At 44.0% G+C, this 18,121-nt stretch overlaps 3 protein-coding genes across 3 annotated transcripts; all 3 read right to left on the bottom strand.

Moving 5' to 3' along the window:
* Window positions 1–2,695: 2,695 nt before the first annotated feature.
* Window positions 2,696–4,020, bottom strand: LOC100194378 (Constitutive photomorphogenesis protein 10). The gene has a single exon (NM_001139412.1). It carries the CDS (start codon window positions 3,990–3,992, stop codon window positions 2,937–2,939), a length of 1,056 nt encoding a protein of 351 aa, NP_001132884.1. The 5' UTR covers window positions 3,993–4,020; the 3' UTR covers window positions 2,696–2,936.
* A 596-nt stretch (window positions 4,021–4,616) lies between these two features.
* On the bottom strand, window positions 4,617–8,178 carry LOC100282225 (ubiquitin-conjugating enzyme E2 E3). The gene is made up of 4 exons (NM_001155137.2): window positions 7,860–8,178; window positions 7,561–7,634; window positions 5,140–5,287; window positions 4,617–4,986 (listed from the first exon to the last, which is right to left on the bottom strand). The coding sequence occupies exons 1-4, from the start codon at window positions 8,110–8,112 to the stop codon at window positions 4,889–4,891; spliced, it is 573 nt and encodes a 190-aa protein (NP_001148609.2). The 5' UTR covers window positions 8,113–8,178; the 3' UTR covers window positions 4,617–4,888.
* Window positions 8,179–8,997: 819 nt separating this feature from the next.
* On the bottom strand, window positions 8,998–16,445 carry LOC100192598 (putative O-Glycosyl hydrolase superfamily protein). Its single transcript, NM_001137813.1, has 5 exons — window positions 16,283–16,445; window positions 11,427–11,517; window positions 9,964–11,220; window positions 9,385–9,412; window positions 8,998–9,299 (listed from the first exon to the last, which is right to left on the bottom strand). Exons 2-5 carry the CDS (start codon window positions 11,488–11,490, stop codon window positions 9,170–9,172), a joined length of 1,479 nt encoding a protein of 492 aa, NP_001131285.1. The 5' UTR covers window positions 11,491–11,517; window positions 16,283–16,445; the 3' UTR covers window positions 8,998–9,169.
* Between the last annotated feature and the right edge of the window lie 1,676 nt (window positions 16,446–18,121).

Here is an 18,121-nt window from a genome sequence, read left to right as displayed (position 1 = left end):
ACTCGTGGTACTCCACCCGTAAGGAGGGTGCCCGCCCAGATAAGGTTGCATCGGTTTCTCCCATAGCCACCACTATTGAATGGCGATTGATTCCAATAATTGGTGGGAGCTTTCCTCACTAACCTAACCGGCCAACAACTCACGATCGAGTGTCATCTCGCCAGACACTCATCCACAAGCTCGACGACGCCTAGATGAAGCTGACGCTGAGTTCCACCTCGCTGCCACCCCCGCAACGCCGACATCGGCCTCGGGTCCGGATTTGGACCCGCAGTAGCCACCGCCGTTCCCGACCACGAGGCACCATCACTAGCGATGGCGTCGCCGAGCGGCGGTGAGTCTCCCCGTGACGCCTAGATGAGGTTGACGTCGAGGTTCCACCTTACCACCCAAGTGATGTTTGTTGTTTCGTATATATATTTCATACTAATTTTTCACTCTCGTGGCAACGCACGGGCATGAACCTAGTAGTACTATTACGGTAATACAGAAGGGCAGTGCCTATACATGCTTTAAACTGGCTCACTGAATTAAGAAGTGACACAAATTTAAAGGCCCTATTAGATTTGGGGGCCTCTTCCGTCGAACATGCCACACTCCCTCTCGCACGGGCCTGGTTTTGTTCATCTATACAGTCAATCTAGTGTCATTACTCATTAGGCTAAAAAGCGCAAGATAAGAAAAATATTTCATTTTACCTATAATTTTAGTTAAAAATCAGATTTGCCTCCCATATTAGAAAACAAAAAATAGGGTCCCACGATTAATTTGGCTGAGGTAGATCTAGTGACATGACGTTATGTTAGCCGCAAGAGAGGTAAAATAGCTTTCATGACAACATTGTAGATTTTTTTTTCAAAAATCCTTTTCATTTTCTCTAGAAAATTTATGTAATTTAAAATTTCTAAATAACTGAATTCTAAAATTTCTAAAATAAAATTTTTTAGCTAGAAAAATTTAAAATAAGTTTAGACATAAAAAATAAAAATCATGTCATGCGAGTGGACTATTTTAAAATTCAAGATGTTTATTTGGCTTTAATCTGTATCGACTTCTACTATTTTTAGGTTTTATCTCTATAGATTGTAGCTGCAGCCCGAAGCGAACATTCCCAATTTATTTGAACCTTAACTACTCTCCTTTTTGCTGTTTATTTTTGTGTTATATTTTCTGTGTTGTGGACACAATGCGTAAGAGTTCAATGACCGACGACGACACACAAGAATATGAACACTAGTTCTACCCATCTCATACCTTAGTAGTGAAGCTAGTAAATATTTTATCGAGGTCATTAGTATTATCTATTGGATCTTCACTATATAACTCTTGTTATTAACACTGTTTTTCTATTAGACATTCAGAAAATTAATGGGGTCAGCTGACCTCAACAAAAAGGTCTGGCTCTGCCCCTGATCTTGTTCAACATGAACATATGTAATTGTGTAGTAAGGCTATCTTTAATGGATTGTGTAAAATAGACGACACATGATTATAGATGACACTATTTGACACCGTTTGTAGAGTAAAGTTTAAACATTGAATGAGATAAGGGCTGCTGGAGATAACATGAAGATGAGTATGAGGGTGAGGCTGGGTCCTGGAGCGGTAGAGGAACCAGTTCAAATCGATGGAGTAGGAGGTGACCACACATGCAAGGGTGTGAGGCGAAGGCGCGGTTGACGGGCTAGAGCTTTCGCTGTCGCTATTCCAGCGGCAGTGTGATAGGAGCGCGACGTAGGAGAGGAGCCTTACTGGCATCAAACACTGCAAACACAGTATGGAGGTAGCGGGTGTTAGGTTCATCTCATCTACAGTTAGTCAAAGGATCGAGCTGGATCCATTGTGCAACAACCACTTTGATTGTAGTCCCTCTTTACACCATATAAAAAAAATTGAAAACAGGGTCAACACACGAACCAATTCGTTGGGACCTCCTCACTACCCTACATTCCTCAACGAGACCCAATCTACTCATGTGCGAAAGTGAGGGGAAGGCCAGAACCTAGGGGTTGATGTGGATGTGATCGAGCATCGCCAGGTAATCTGCCCTGATGCAGCCTATTAGGCTGAAGTTACGAAGACAGTTTGTGGAAAAGCAAAAGTTCATCTACGCCGTGATCGACACATCTTGGTTCTTCATTGGGTAAAACAAGAAAAAAAAATAGTCTCATAGAAGATGAAGAAACACTATCTGTTCAATTTCCAGAAAAATACAGTAGTAAATGTTTAGAACTTCAGATCATAAACATGCCCAGGTCCCAACCCCAACAACACAAGCGTTCAAATCGAGTAAACAGAGAGTGATCATAAACGAAGAAGAGATATGCGATGGCGTACCATGCGCTGCGTCCTCAACCAATAATTCACAAGAAGCTTCACAGGCTTCAGCTCCATCGCCTTTTCTTTTGCACTAACTTGTTTTCTCAGCATTCAAGTGACGCACCAAACCGAAACGGGACGCGGCACAGAAAGGCAGAAAAGGAGACTGCACCAAAACCGCTGCCGACCTGGGGGGCAGGTGTCGGTAGGAGTAGAACCGATCATTTTCACCTTTTCTAATCACACCCATACACTTCTAAAAGCAAACAGGCTTTTGCAGAGGAAGTCAACAGCACATGATCAGAGCCTGATCTCTACTCTTGGACTTAGCAGACCATCTTCTCGCATAGGAGGAACAGATTTGTGATATTCAGCTAATAAAACTACCACAGTTTATTGCTATAGGTAGACAGTGTAGACCAGGGCGTAAAAAGCCCTGGAGTTTCTCGCCAGATCTTGCACACCCTGCATCATGCTCAAAATTTTGGTTCTGCGCAACTGCGAATGCATTATTCAGAGATGTGCGGTCTACTAAGAAACTCTGGACCACACTTACTCATCAGTGCTTATGTATGTATGTATGTATGTACTCCTGGTCTCCTGGATTCTGTTGAAAGCTAGAAATGCAAGTTCTTCTTGGAACCGTGCTTGGCCTTGATCATCCCGTTCAGGGCCTTCACGCACCGGCGTATCACCCCCATCGACTTCTTCCCTCCCTCGGGTCGCTTTATCACCATGGCCAGTGTCGTGCCGCCTGCTGCTGCTCCTGGTCCTGAAACACTGTGATCAGCGAGGACACTCTCTCCACGGCTGCCTTGCTTGCTGGCAAGCATCGCATCGCCAGTCGGAAGCTGCTTCTGTTGTATAAGCTCCTGAAGGGAGAACCGGGGCACGTTGTCAGCAAGACGTGGTGGCGCGCCTAGCTTCTTCAAGGTTTGGAATTGCTCCGGTGCCTTCTGATGGCATTCCTGCTGAGACTTCTGCTCTTCAGGTTGCGATGCCTGCTCATCCGGCTCTTGGTGTTGTTGAAGTCCCTTCTGCTCCTCGTCTTGGAATTGCTTTGGTGCAGTCTCCTCATCTTCTTCAGGTAGGTTTGGTGTCACCAGCTGCTCCGCTTCTTGGAATCGCTCTGATGCAGTCTCCTTCTCAGGTAGGTTTGGTGTCATAAGCTCCTGGTTTTGGTATTGTGATGGTAACTCATCTTTAGCTCGATACTGCTCTGGCATCTTGTCTTCATTTAGATACTGGTCCTGGTCTGGTTTCTTCTCATCATCTTGATATGTATCTGGTATCTCCTGCTCTTCGTCTGAACACTGCTGTGATTCCTTGTGCTCATCTTCATATTGCTCCGGTGTCTTTTGTTCACCATCTTCATACTGCAGTGGTGCTTGTGGAATCTTCAGATCCTCATCCTCATTCAAACACAGTGTCTTCTGCTCTGCATCCTCACATTGCTGGAGTGCCTTCAGCTCTTCCTCTTGGCATTGCTGGAGTGACTTCAGCTCTTCATCTTGGCGTTGCAGAAATGCCTTCAGCTCTTGGTGGCGATGATGTGCCAGGGACGGTGTATACTGATCTTGGAAGCAGGCTACCAGGCTTGTTGATCGCCGAGTTCGCCTCGACATGGCAATGTCGAAGCGGCGAGACTTGCTCACATCTAGTTCGGTGGCCATTGTCTATGGTCTGAAGAGTAAGAGCACCAGAGCACCAGAAAGTGTGGGTTTGCATCTTCTCTGGGTGGAGTTATAAGGTCTGTACCAGATGTGATAAATTGAGCAGTCTGTACTGGGAATCAGTGAACTGGTGAGGCGTCAACTTCAGAGGTGAAGTCCAGTTTGGTCATTTGTAAGATCAGTGCCTGTCATGGCAGCTTTATCATCCCTACATGAAGTGAGATCCAAGTTAGCAGCAGTAAGCAAGTGACAATTATTCTGTCATAAACATCTGATATCTTTGTGCTTTGTTGGATGGCAACATGGCATTTATTCTGTCCAAGTAACGCCTAAGAACTAGGGGCAAAGTTCTCGATCCAAGAAAAAAAATACCTGTGTAATTGAAGCCTTGTCCAACAACACTACCTGAATGATAACCAGCAGGATTTTGTTTCAAGTGAAAGATATGAATGGCATGCTTTACATACTTTGTCTGCAGAAAAGTAAATAAGTAATCGATCGTTTGTACAGCTGTACCGTTAAAAGCTATTGGTTTCTGAATATTTCCATGATTTATGTTTCTTTTTCCTTTCAGTATATGAAACTGACATCCTCAACCAGGACAGCAGCACACGAGGCCAGTTTCAATAGAAACCATTTTTAGAAATAAACTCGGAAGAAAAGTTCTGAAGAGTTCAGGGTGCAACTTTGGCAGAAGTGCAAAATCGAAAAAGATTATTCTCCACCTAAAAGCAGCGATTAAAGAACACTCAAGCATAAAGTACACCTTTATGTCACAACTCACATCAAATAATACATGGCTGATGGCTCCTTTGCCAACATTCACCATTTCAGGCGTCAGGCCACATTAAGATTTTTTTACAAGGTCAATCGTGCTTAGATGCAAACAGAATCCTCTATCTTGCAAATCTCATTGTCCACTCAGCTGCTGTTTCATCATGTTTAGCTCTATCAGTCAGATACTGACGTGAAATGCTCATCACAAGCGGGGTGTCTGCACAGACAAAGATCATAACTTTAGCCTGTCAATTGAATAAGAAAACGTAAGACTTTCAATTGTTGAAGTAGAAAAAATGTAGACAGTAGGCATAATTTGCACCAGAATCCATGATTGTTTACATAAGGTAGTACAGAGAATGGTAAGTACATGGATCTGGATTGTTGATGATGTCTTTGATGGCCAATAACACCTTTGAAATAGTGAAAGCTGGACTCCAACCATCCTTCAGAATGTCCAAATGCACTTTACCAGTGGAATCAATATTGCAATGGTAAATCCTTGTTTTGAAAGTTACCTGGGAGAATACCATCATGGCACACAGTCGGAGTTGTTATAAAACTAAATGTGAAGTCAATAACTTGTGAAACGAAATGTACTCAATTTGAATAGATTTCATCAGAAGAGTAAAATAAATTGTGAAACCTTCAATATTAACATGTGAAATGCCAACTCATGGTAAATATCACTTGTAACACTACGTACATAAGCATAGATCTGACAATAACATCAAAGAGCATTGGAAAGATATTCTGAGAACACACACACAAAACAAAGCCTTTCAGTCCAAAGCAAGTTGGGGTATGCTATTTTGAGAATGGAGCATTAAAAAAATATTTTGATCATAGTATATTTGGAACATCAGATTAGTAGTTTAGTATGATATTTGCAGTAGTCTGCATTAGCTAAACGAATAGTTCCATTGGCTGATCATGGTAAAACTGTGCCACTGAAGATTTGTATGGTAAGTGAAAGACAAAATGGAGGTCAGCTGTTTCTGATCCTTCATATGTCAAGCAACCTGTCAAAAATCAGAAAGTAAACATGAAATAGATGGTGGCGGTGTTGCCAATTGTCATTATATCAACAACATGACGGGGCGGAGTCTTCCTTTTTTGGTGACCGTGACATTGCAAGTTTTTCATTAAGAGGAAAGGTTAGTTTTAACAGGTTTCTTAAATAGCCATAAGCTTAGGGTTACCACAAGTAAGCAGTCTCATTGATTACTCTTATATTACAAAACTATTTTGTGACAGATCAGAGCTGCTAAACAGGCGAGCAATATTGGAGTTATTTGCTCTCGACAAGCTAGTTAACAACAATAAATGTGAATAGCAAGCTGAGAGTGGAATATGCATTTAGAATCACTTCCCTCAGTTAGCAGATTCTCTTATATTCTAAGCCAAGATACAATATGTCACTGTGTGATAGTCTTATAGAGGTGCCACCAAAAGTATATGTTATAGTGGTAAGGCTTTGACCGAGAAAAAACAATTGTAGGATATCTTTGCTAAGAAAAATACTAAAGTAAGCTAGGACAAGAAACAATATATTAGCAGTCTGCTTTCCTTCTTTCTTTTTAAAGCAACAACAGTAAACTAAAAATTTCAGATAGTTTTTCTTCATACATCAATATCGTACCGAGAAAACATAAAACATCACACTTTTAGTACTTCACATGAAAACGTAACAACACCGCTTTAGAAGAAACATGCTAACTTTAGTTAGCAGCAAAGGAAACTATCTTTTAGCATGTGATATTTATCTCATTAGTTCCACTCCTTGCCATCAGACACACGCCTCCCTGCCAATATCATCTGATGATGTGCGGTCATGTGGCACTTCTAGAGTTATCTTCATTGTTGACAGACAGCAGAATGCACTTTTATTTTTCTAGGCCAAAGTAAATCTTGGTAAAGTATTGTTTTCAAGTCAAGTTTCTCCCCATAATATGAAAGACGACAATAGCGAAAGGGCCTCTAGCGTAATGGTTAAGGCTTCCGAGTAGCACCTCCAGGTCTCGGGTTCAATTCCACTCGGGGGCGAATTTCGAGCTTGGTTAAAAAAATCCCCTCGTTGTGCCCCCGTCTGCTCTCTGGTTACGTCCTACGCGCCACCATCCGGCTAGGCCATTGCAGAGTGGCGGGTGACGGCCCGCTAGTGATGGGGGGCCAGGGTTCGGGGATTTTCTTGGCTGGGACCATTTTCGGTCTCTTCTTAATATAATACCGGGAGGACGGTCTTTCCCTCTCTGGCCGAGTTTTTTTTTAATATGATAGATGACAGTTGAAATTTTATGGATATAAGACTTCAAGGAGAATAGTCCCTCTGCACTGTATAAAGCATACTGAAGTCATCATTCTGTTAATACTCTGTGTGCACGGATTTTTATTCAGTTTCCTAGGAAGAGTTATAATGTAAATTCAGGATCCCAAGGGTAGAACAATCAGAACTAGAACTTGAAACTATTAATAACCTAACTCTTCTGACCGCCCACTTGATTTACTCTTAAAGGTACTTTCTAGTACTTTGGCAGTCACAGGCACCAATCATCACAACCCAGCACGACATACAAATTAGTTAAAGCTTGTCCATTGAAAAAGAGTACAAGAAGCATGAATCATGGGATTAGGTAGAAGGTATGCATAACGAGAAGAGGGGAAATGTCAAGTTGGAGCTTAACTTTTTGCTTTTCAGGGCACATCAAAAAACTTTTCTGTACTAAGGCACTAACGGAGATTTCGCAGCACAATTCAACAACCAGTGTCACATAAAAATGTGAATTCTTACCATGGGAGGTTTGAAGGGATAATCACGAGGAAACACGATGTCAAGGAAAAATATCCCTCGTTCATATGGCGATCCTGCAAGACGTAAATTATGTGTCAATTCAACCCGCACTTACTTATAACCCATGCTTATTTGACAACCCAACTTACAGCACCTACTCTAAAAATAGCAGCAGCCATTATTTTTTTTTTTAAAAAAAACAGCTAGTTGAAGTGAAACTGCCATCTAGTGCAGTAAAATTTCCACGAGGTTTCACCTGCCTCTAACGAATCGAGAAGCGTAGAGGAGGGAGTTCTTACCTTGGGGCCCGAAGATGGTGGAGAGCCAGTGGTACAGGTTGTCGCCCTTGGGCCCCGCGGAGCAGTCGGAGGCGTTGAGGTCCAGCAGCTCCTTCTGTATCCGTTTCCCAGATGAAGACACCGACGTCCCGCCGGTCGACCCCCACGGCCGCACGCTGCTCCCGCCTCCACCGGCACCGCGTCTGCTGCCGGGGGCCCTGGCGCCGGCGGCGAAGGGGAAGCGGGAGGTGGGGAAGGAAGAGGACGAGGACATGCCCACCGGCAAGTCACCGCGGCCCGCGGGACTTTACTGTCGAAATCCACCGTCGAAAGAAGATCTAATGGCTGCCAGCGTTCCCACCCAAAGGCATTGGGTTTCCACCCGTGAAGACATTGGGTGGAATGGAAACCCAAGACTAGAGTGGTATTTACATGCTAATTATATACGAGTGGTATTTTGGACAGGGCTAACTATGGTCTTTTGTGGACCAATGGTACAAGTGAAATGGCCTATACTTACACTGAATGTTCAGTAGTAGCACAGATTGCTGGAGCACAAAAATCTGATGTGCTTTCAATGATTCAAACTTTGTTTGACACCTGTAGACTTGTGCTTCGGAAATGGAACAAGCAAATCTGATGTGTACTTTGCTCTGGTAAACTGTTGTGTGCTTGTAACAATAACTTTGTGTGTGGGAATCTGATACGTGCTCGTTATCGTTATCCGTCAGTATATTACTGAATGAGTACCTGTAGTGTGCCAAATTTGCAGATTATTTAGGAGCTGTGTGCAGCCTTAACATAACGATGGATAGATTATAATGCTATCTCCTGTGACGTTGCATAAACCTAACTTCAAATTTCACAAAGGATTGCATGGCTGCATTGATAACCTTTTTCCCTTCGTGTCGGTCTTCTCTGTCTCCCATCTGCATTCTATTTTGCTTTGCAGACACATGAGCTGCTACGTATGAACTGCTGTAAAATACTTGAGATATACCCCAAAATATCCAACCAGCAGTTCACTTAAACCATATGCATACGGCTGAAAATCTAAATACTATGCAGGTGTACAAATCATTTGGAACTTCCAAGTTTCAACATTTCAGAGAGGTCTCGGATTGTCACAGCTCAATTTTCCGAGTTGACAGTCAAAATTGATGATTTGACGAAATACTGATTCCTAGGCCAACAAATCTTGGGATAAGATTACATGGCATCTACCTGAATACAGCAGACCCAAATGGGTCACTAGTCACTACAGTATCTAATGACAAGATCCACGATAAATTGCGGGCATCTCATCCAAAATGTGACATGGTTACAATGTTTTACATCACTACAAATAGAATGGGCAGCAACAATGTGGCTACTAGGTGAGTCAACCAGCAGGTTTTGGATTTTGAAGCAAAACTGTCTGGGCTTACAGGCCCAGAGGCCGTTCCGCCGTTGGCGCCAGTGCTACAGATAGGAGCAAATTACATCGTCATTACAATGCACAAAATAAGTTTAGAGCCTATAACACGAAATGGTGCAGTGGAATTACCTTCCAGCGAAAACGCATGAACCATGGCCTGCAAGAAATCCAGGGAAATTTAGATCGGGCTCACATTATTAACATGGTATAAAAAGAACTTGTGTACTAAATACCCTTGTTTTCTAGAGATCAAATTTAAGAATAAAAACTGAGTTTATAATAATAAACTAAAAAGGCACAAGCATAACCACAGGATGCTGATAGGAGTTGTTGTGACCATAGATTGCTTCTCTTGTATTGCATTTTGGACACTGATTTTTTATCAATGTAACAGCTCGAGCAGTGATCCTATTTTGACTAATTCCAGACTATAAGATTGAGTGCTGGTAGCTAAGGTTTAGGTTATAGCCAACGCAAAATGCAGATCAAACAGATACTGCAGCTAATGGTTAGGTTAAGCAGATAAAAGGCCTGGGCCCATGAAGCATATCAGCACTATTTTTTTATCTTTTGAAATGTGACATTAAGAGTAAATATAAATTCTTTGCAAACAAAAGGAATTATTGGAACCATTACAAAGTAAAGTAATCAATATTGTGCAAAAAGCTCTACAATGTCTTAATTGTACAAGAGAAGAATGTAGCTTACTTGGATCAGTTGATGTTATCATTGCGGTGCCGTTGAAGTTGCATGTACCGCCACTAGACTGTGTTCTATGGTAATAATCATTGAAAGCATAAGAAGCAACAGCTACAATATCATCTGATGCATAGCATGGTTTCCCAGGTTGAATTGCACTGCAGTTTGCAGAACCAGGGCCACATGCCCAATCCAAACTATGCTTCAGTGCACTATGGGGTGCACTTGGATTTGCAACACAAAACACCCCACGTAAAGCTGGTGATTCAGGAATAGTTGTGGCCACGTCCTCAAATGATAGAGAGTATATAGTGGTTGCATTGGGAAACATGATCCCCCAATTTTGCTCTGATACAGGCCCTGACCGATTATCCTCGTTGAACAGCTCAAAGATGTAGGTGCTCGACTGATTATTCGGTTGGCTGGGAGTACCAGAATTGTTCAGTACATGATGTATGAGGTTTGTATTGTAGGCCAAAGCATTATCAACAGTAGCAGCCTTCTCACTTGGCCCACCACGCCATGGCCAGCCAGAAGCTGTAACTAAAACAGGAATCCCCGTGAAATTTATTGCTTGAATTGAGTTGTAGGTAGCATCAATTATAGCATCAAACATATTGGTATAAAAGAGATTGGTGTTAGGATCTGAAATTTGACTGTTCGGATTAAGTGAGCGGAACAGTGCATACTCCAAGGGGAATACGCCTTGTCCTCCGACATAGCCATAGTATGGTTGGGCATTCAGCATAAACGAAGATTCGGTATTCTTGAGAAACTGAAGATACTGAGACATTATTGAGCTCCATGTCGAATTGAAAGTGGCAGCAGAGGGAGGAAACGCCTTCGAGATCACATCCATTGAATGAGGACTCGAAATTTTCACTTGAGTATCGAGGTTTGCAGCCAAAAGTGCTGACTGGAGGAATTGCAGTGCAGGTATGAGAACAAGTGCTGCATTGGGAATGGTAGTAAGGACCTCATTACCCACAGCAATATATGTGATGTTAGTGGCCGGAATGTAAGCATTGACATTCTTATTAATCCAATCAGCAGCTGTGGAACGAGATTGGCCCACACGAAGTAGCTGATCATTTGGAACCCCAACCATCACTTCTATTCCAGTATTTGCAAGGGCAGTCAACATCTGATGGTCTGAATCAAGCAGGCGAACATGCTGAATCTTCTTTGCTTTGAGGATAGACACTATATCTGTTGCTGGTGGTATGTTCGACATGTCATTGCCAATAGTGATACCAACAAATGCCCCTTCAGAGTGAAACAATACTTGTTATGCAAATATAGAGGATACATTTTAAAACTTTAAAAACCCAGTTCAAAATATCATTTTTTAACCTCCCTGTTGAAGTGGTTTCTACCAAACTAGAAAATCAGAGTGAGGTTCTGAAAATATGGTAAGCGCTAAGGTAGTTTGAATCATATCCATGCACTACAAAATATATGGACTAGATTACCTGAAACATTGAAAACCATGAGCATAAGAAGGGTAAACACGCCATGTAGTTTCTTGGACCACATATCCTTGTGCCCAAGGATCTGACTAAGCTGTAAGCCAGGAACACTTCTCAGAAGCTCTCAAGAAAAGCTGAAAATATCAAAGATTGGGTTAACTAAACCACTATATACAGCAAAGCGAACTCTTTAACTTAGGAGTGAACTGTATCTCTCGGAAATACTTAAACTAAGAGACATATTGATGGTGTGAATGCAGGCAATACAAAATACATTCCATCATTTTTGTAGAGCACACATTAATTATGTTATCTCTATATAAAAAAGAAATTAACCGAAATTCACGATTACATGCCTTACTCACGTTTCATCCCCTAAGTCTGAAGTTCCTTGCCGATCTTGACGACGTGCAACATTACACACAGTTCACAGAAACGATCACGTGAGAGCAGCTCCCAAATGAAATAAAATCTCACATCTATATGTTTGCTTCGATCGGATTCTTATTGAGGGTTATAGCCAATTGGCTATCCATCTTCGATAGGAAGGTTGTGCATTGCTCGCTCTTCAGCTTTGCGAGAAATTGTGCCAACCACACACCTTGACAATCTGTCCTTGTTCCTACAATGTATTCCGCTTTGCAGGACGATAACGTAAAGACATCCTTCTGAGACTGCCAAGTCACAAGGCAAGAGCCGAGGAAGAAAAGCACGCCGATGATGCTCTTCATTATATCAATGTCGTCGCTCATGCCAGCGTCGTCGTGCCTGGGCAGCTTCAATTCCTTCCCTTCGCGCTTGTAGTAGCATTCATAGTCAATCGTGCCCGCGATTTAGTGTAGGATCCGCTTCACCGCGTTGAGGTGCTCAGTGGTGGGGTTCTCCATAAATCGATTGACATAGCCAACAACAAAGGCGATGTCTGGTCGAGTATGCACCATGTACCGGAGATAGCCAAAAAGGCCTCGATACTCAGTGGCATCCACTGGCGCCTCTGTAAGCCAGGTTCAGGCGAGCTCCATGGGAGTATGGCATGGATTGCAATTTGCCATATCTGCATGCTCCAGGATTTTGCGTGTGTATGCCGCCTAGGAAAATTTGATGTCGTCGTCCCCCTGACGCACCAAGATAGAAACAGAGTAAAGCCCAAATAATCCATCTTGAACCTGGCACTCATCTTTCGCTTGAACTTTGTGATCTAGTTGGTTTCATTCCTGATGATGATGAGGTCGTCGACGTAGAATCCCACCAGTGGTCGAGAAGCACTCTTGCCATGAGCATAGGCAACATGCTCCAACATGTTGTGGCTGAAGCCGAGCGCCATCAGCGTTTCGTCAAGCTTGGCATTCCACGTGTGTGATGCCTGACGAAGTCCGTAAAGTGCCTTATCTAGGCGCATTATCTTGTCCTCGTTGCTAATGACGAAAGACGAGAGGCTGCCTGGCATAGACCTCCTCAACAAGTTCCTCACCGAGGAATGCGAACTTGATGTCCATGTGGTGCACCAGCCACACCTCCCCGCACCGACTCAATGCAGGCAACAAGCGCGAAGACCTTATCGAAGTCCACGACTGGCTGTTGAACAAAGCCCTTTGCGACGAGCCACACCTTGTGCTTGATCACCTCATCGTCGGTGTTGTTCTTCATCTTATACACCCACTTCAATCCAATCAAATGTTGGACGGGTGAAAAGGGCACCAGACTCCATGTTTGGTTGCTCTCGATGGAGTCTATCTCCTCAATCATGGTGTGTCGCCACGACTGTTGCTTCTCGACCTTGGCGAAGGTGGCAGCTCCTCAATCTGCAGATGAAGCTTAGTAGCTACCTATTGCAAAGCGAAGCCAGGTGGTGACGCTACTCCGACGATGTGTTACCTCGTCACAACGTCGTCGTCAGTGGCATCCTAGTATTCCTCTCGTTTGGAGGCGATGAGACGAACTCCGGCTAGGGCAGTGAAGTTGATGCCTGTACTCGAGATGCAGGAGGAGTCGGTGTCGTTGATGGAATCGTGGGAGGAGGGGTCGAAGACGTGAGCGACATCATTGATGTGCCCACCTTGGAAGCATCGGTGCTTGTTGTAGAGGCTAGAGTCATCAGGGGCTCTAATGAGCCCGTAGTGGTGTCGGCGTCGACAGGCCCGACGCCTTGCTCCATTGAGTGGTACACCATGATGAGGTCTATGTCGACCTCTAGGTCCCCATACTTGTCGTTCTAGCTCCAGGGTGTTGGCTCGCCGAAGACTATGTCTCTACACAATGGTGCGATGTGACGTCGGGTCGTAGAAGCGCCACACATTAGCGCCTGGCTCGTAGCCGAGGAAGACAACTAGGGTGTCACAATCGTCTAGCTTCGTCAAATGTGGCTTCGTCATCTTGATGTACACCACGCGCCCGAACATGCGCATGAAGTGGACATCCGACATGCACCCATGTCAGGACTCATATGACGTCATGTTGTAGATGACCCTGGTGAGCACCCAGACCGCGGTGGCAACCGCCTTTCCACAGAACATCATTGGTATGTTTTGTCTCTTCAGCAGACTACACGCCATGGTGACGACAATATGGTTTCACCGCTCGACGATGTTGTTCTATTGCATGTACAACATTGTGTGCTACCACTTGATGTTGTGTTCAACGCAGTACTATCCAAACTCAACAGAAATGAACTCACCCCTATTATCAGTGTGCAGCACGTTGGCTTGCCTCCACCTTCACCTAGAACTTTTTGACAGCGGCAAGCAACGCCGCACACATATACCCGCTCCGGTCTTCAACCAAGAGAAGAAAGTACTACTTGTCGTCGAGTGTCGTCGGCGTGATGGGGCCGCACAAGTCGTCATGGACAAGGTCCAATAGCCCCTCCGCTCGCTTTGCCTGCGACAGGAACGAACTTCTCTTCGGCTTGGTGGTGACACAGTCGGCGCAGAGCTGGTGGATGTGCTCGGCGTGGGCAGCTTGTGCACCCTGTCCTGTTGCTCGAAGCATGCACAGTGCATTAAAGTGTATGTGACTATAATGCTCATGCCATAGCCATGTGTTGGCACTGTCATGTGCAATCAGGTAGAGTGGCCACCAAATCTTCGTTGAGCACTAGACTCGCGTGATTAGGCACCCCTTGTCGTTGTGGATCCAGAGGATGTCGTGCTTGGTGTGGACGTCGCAACCGCCCTCATCGAGTTGGCCGAGGTTGATGATGTTGGTGGTCAGTCTCGGGATGAAGTACACCCCCATGAGCGAGAGGTGCTCACCGGTCTTGCTCTCAAACAACATGGTGCTGGATCCTTCGATTGCGACCTCTAAGTCGTTGCCAAATTTGATAGTGTCATGGATCACCATGTCGATGTCAATGAAGGAGTCCCTGCAACCCAACATGTGGTTGGTTGCCCCACTATCAAGGTACCAAAGGTTGTCGTCGTGCTCCATCGTGCTCCATCTCACCATCGAGTTGCGCAAATACCTTTCCCTTGACGATGCGTAGGAGTCGACACTCAGACGAATACAGAGCCACAACCATACAGAGGTGTTGAACGACGCGCTTGTATCGTTGCTCAACGACGCGCTGCTGCATATTCCCCACTACCTCGTCGTCGATGACATTATCGCCGAGGAGACATAGATCAGCAGCAAGCTCGGTGATATGGTTCACGAAACCTTTCGCGTTCTCCACCTCCTTCCACACGGAGCCGTTGAACTCACGTCGGAGTTGCTACGCTCGCACACCCACTGGATCACGACACGGATCCGCTTAATCGCCATCCATGTTGTTGCCGATGTTAGCCTCTCCCGAAAACAGGGTAATACGTCAGGCGGCACGGAGCACGTGATCATGACTAGCGCTAGGCGGTAGACAATGTCCTCACCTTCCTCCGGCTCGACGGTGTACTACCACCCTGCCGCGTCCAAGCTCACTTGCATCAACCTCTATCCAGTGTCGTAGGCTTCCCGTACTATGGCGGGGTCTGGGGAAGTTCAATAAAGCCTAAAATTAAAAATGACCAAGGGACAGAATAACATAGAACTGTGAAATCCCCTTAAAACTAGAAGCATCAGAGGAAACAAAGATAAATGAACAGCTAGATATCCCCCCCCCCCCCACCACACACACACACCCCTCTACCAAACAGCAAGCAGGACTTCAAGAAGGAGGAACTCGCTACATATGGAGTAGCACCAGAAGCCGCCACAGAGCAGCCGAGCAGGAGCAAGGGGCCGCGAGGGAGAACATTAACGACGGGGCCGCCCTTGACTATGGAAGTGAGCACTGAGCAGTGAACACGAACTGGAGGATTGGAGAATGGATTGCTGCAGCACTTTTGTCTGTGGAAGAATAATGGGAAACGGGAAGCTCTCTCCCCTCTTCCACGGCAGCAGGCGGGAATCTGAGGTAGTTCAAGTCCAATCTTGCAGGATCATTACAGTAATTGGTAATGCGTCGTGTTAAAATTTCTTGCCAGCTAATAAATGGAGAAACTGAACCAATGAGCAGAGCACCTGACATAAAAATTCAGTGAAGCCTAAAATTTTGTGAAACTCGCAAACAGAACAGCTACGCACGGAATAACAGAGAATTGTGAAGGACCCTTGAAATCGGAGAACAAGAGCAAAGACAGAAGAACGCCTAGGATTTTTTTTTCTCTCAGGGAGCAGCGAGCAAAGCTTTAAGAACACTACACCTATCGTTTTCGTTTGTCAGCCCAAAATGCCACCACTTTCTAAGGAACCTCACAGTTAGTAGAATGTCACGAGCAGGAAAGATCACAAGGCTCCAAAAGGACGCAACAAGCCGCGGCATCGTAATCTAAGCAACAGTACAAGAAAAAAGAGAACAAAATCAGCAGGAAAGAGAAGATCGTCACCTGATTTTTGTCCTTATAGAAGAGCCATTTCTTCCTCCTCCCTTACCAAACACGCGCACGAACTGCTCCTCGCTAGGTCGCCGCGGAGCAGGAGCGAGAGGACGAAAAGCGGCGGCGGCGGCCGACGACTATGGGAGGGAGCACGAACTGGGGGAATGGAGACTGGACTGCTGCCGCACTCCAGTGAGAGGGTGATTGGAAAAAGGGAAACTCTCTCCCCTCTCGCGCGGCAGCACGTAGAGAATCCGAGGAGGCTCTCTAGCTTCCCTCTGTTCCGTGAAGGTTTAACTCAAAACACTTCATGATTAAGCGCCTTTAAAGATTAATTTCTCCAAGAGGTGACGATTAGTAGAGAAATGCGAGTGATTGACCGGGAACACAGCGAGATCCAATAGATTCCTGGAGCGGACAGGGAGTATAATTTAACAGGGAAAAGAGGTGGGAAAAGTGGAGCTTTTGATCTTTGGATTTGGACTGAGGCGGCGTGGTAGCGCCGTAGCGGTAGGGCGATGGCCTGATGACTGACAAGTTGGGACGTGTGCAGTGTGCAGGTTCCAGTCTTCCAGAGGTGCCGCGCAGGCCAGGTCAGCCTCAGGACAGGACAGGACGCGTTTCTGTGGTCACATCCCTGTGGCGACCTGTGGGTTGGTTGGACTCTTAAATTGAGTTTTTGAGGAAGTTTATTTCAGGGGGGGGAAGGTTATTTTATTTCAGTTCGGATAAGTTTTTCATACGACCAATCTTTATTAGGACTTCATCCTTCGGCTATTTAAGGAGGCTCTCAAGATGCAGTAAAAATGTGACTTTTTAAGCACTAAAATTATATAGCTATCCTCTCTTCAATAGAGTAACCGTATCACATCTATCTGAGATCTCCTAAATTTAACATCGAGAGACTTGTCATCTCTTAATCTAGAATGAATTTTTGGTAATCTACTAAACTTCTCTAAAACCAGGATAAGATTTTGTTAATCTATTAGAGTAAAAGCTTGTTATATCTCAAAGTTACTTTTGACATATTATTATAGAGAAGGAGGAATAGGAGATATAATAGTAAATGTGTTCTAAATCTTTTAGAAGACAACTCTCTACATTCCAAAACAAGTCTTTATCTTATGTTTCAAAGAATCAACGATTGACTATTATATACACTAATCATTATGATACTAGAAAGACATTGTTAGAATACCATATATTTTTAAATAAATCTATTTAGAGTTATAGATATAATTTTCTTTGAATTTAGTCAATGTTAAGATGATTGTCTCTTTAAAGTAGAGATGTAGAAAATACGTATTTCTAGCCAAAATATTGTGTTCTCAAAGACAAGCCAACTACAATTTGACTTGTTCGTTCCTTTTGAAGAACATTCCATAAGCATGTTTAAACTCTAGTAGCTGACACAAAATAGCTTACTAATAAGACATAACTTTTTTTTGTCCAGAAACGCATCCTAAATAAGTTTATTGCATATTTTGGTGTATTTAAACTAAATGGCACTCATAAAACTTTCCAAACAAAACTAACAACACATTAAAAAAAGATTTCACAGTTTTGTTGTTGTTACATAAGACTAAAATCATCAGTGACCCTCAAATTTGTTAGTGTGTCATCTATATCCCCATCCTAAACTTTAATTTGCATATGTAGTTCTCGGGGCTTAATAAGTTGTTTACTCGACATTCAAAGCTCTCTAACTAGTGTTGATAGCAGAAATTTTTACTTAGCATATGCATGCCAATGAATTTTAATACATCATTCACACTAGTATTGGTCCAGTGAAAAAACACTAATGCTCTGTTTGGATGTCGATATTGGAGGACTTGGAATTGAATTGGG

This window comes from Zea mays, chromosome 2 (assembly GCF_902167145.1).
Source record: "Zea mays cultivar B73 chromosome 2, Zm-B73-REFERENCE-NAM-5.0, whole genome shotgun sequence".
NCBI classification, from domain to species: Eukaryota; Viridiplantae; Streptophyta; class Magnoliopsida; order Poales; family Poaceae; genus Zea; species Zea mays.
Note: the sequence above shows the minus strand (reverse complement) of the source record. Positions and strands in the feature narration are given on the sequence as shown.

What these genes read in the sequence shown, in the direction of transcription:
- LOC100194378 (NM_001139412.1), bottom strand. Translation starts at nt 3,992, where the DNA reads ATGGCCACCGAACTAGATGTGAGCAAGTCTCGCCGCTTCGACATTGCC.
- LOC100282225 (NM_001155137.2), bottom strand. Translation starts at nt 8,112, where the DNA reads ATGTCCTCGTCCTCTTCCTTCCCCACCTCCCGCTTCCCCTTCGCCGCC. An exon ending in CACCATCTTCGGGCCCCAAG is followed by an intron (nt 7,635 to 7,859) that starts GTAAGAACTCCC and finishes TACGTCTTGCAG; the next exon opens with GATCGCCATATGAACGAGGG. An exon ending in CATCAACAATCCAGATCCAT is followed by an intron (nt 4,987 to 5,139) that starts GTACTTACCATT and finishes TTGTCTGTGCAG; the next exon opens with ACACCCCGCTTGTGATGAGC.
- LOC100192598 (NM_001137813.1), bottom strand. Translation starts at nt 11,490, where the DNA reads ATGTGGTCCAAGAAACTACATGGCGTGTTTACCCTTCTTATGCTCATG. An exon ending in GATAACATCAACTGATCCAA is followed by an intron (nt 9,413 to 9,963) that starts GTAAGCTACATT and finishes GATTTCTTGCAG; the next exon opens with GCCATGGTTCATGCGTTTTC. An exon ending in TCATGCGTTTTCGCTGGAAG is followed by an intron (nt 9,300 to 9,384) that starts GTAATTCCACTG and finishes TCCTATCTGTAG; the next exon opens with CACTGGCGCCAACGGCGGAA.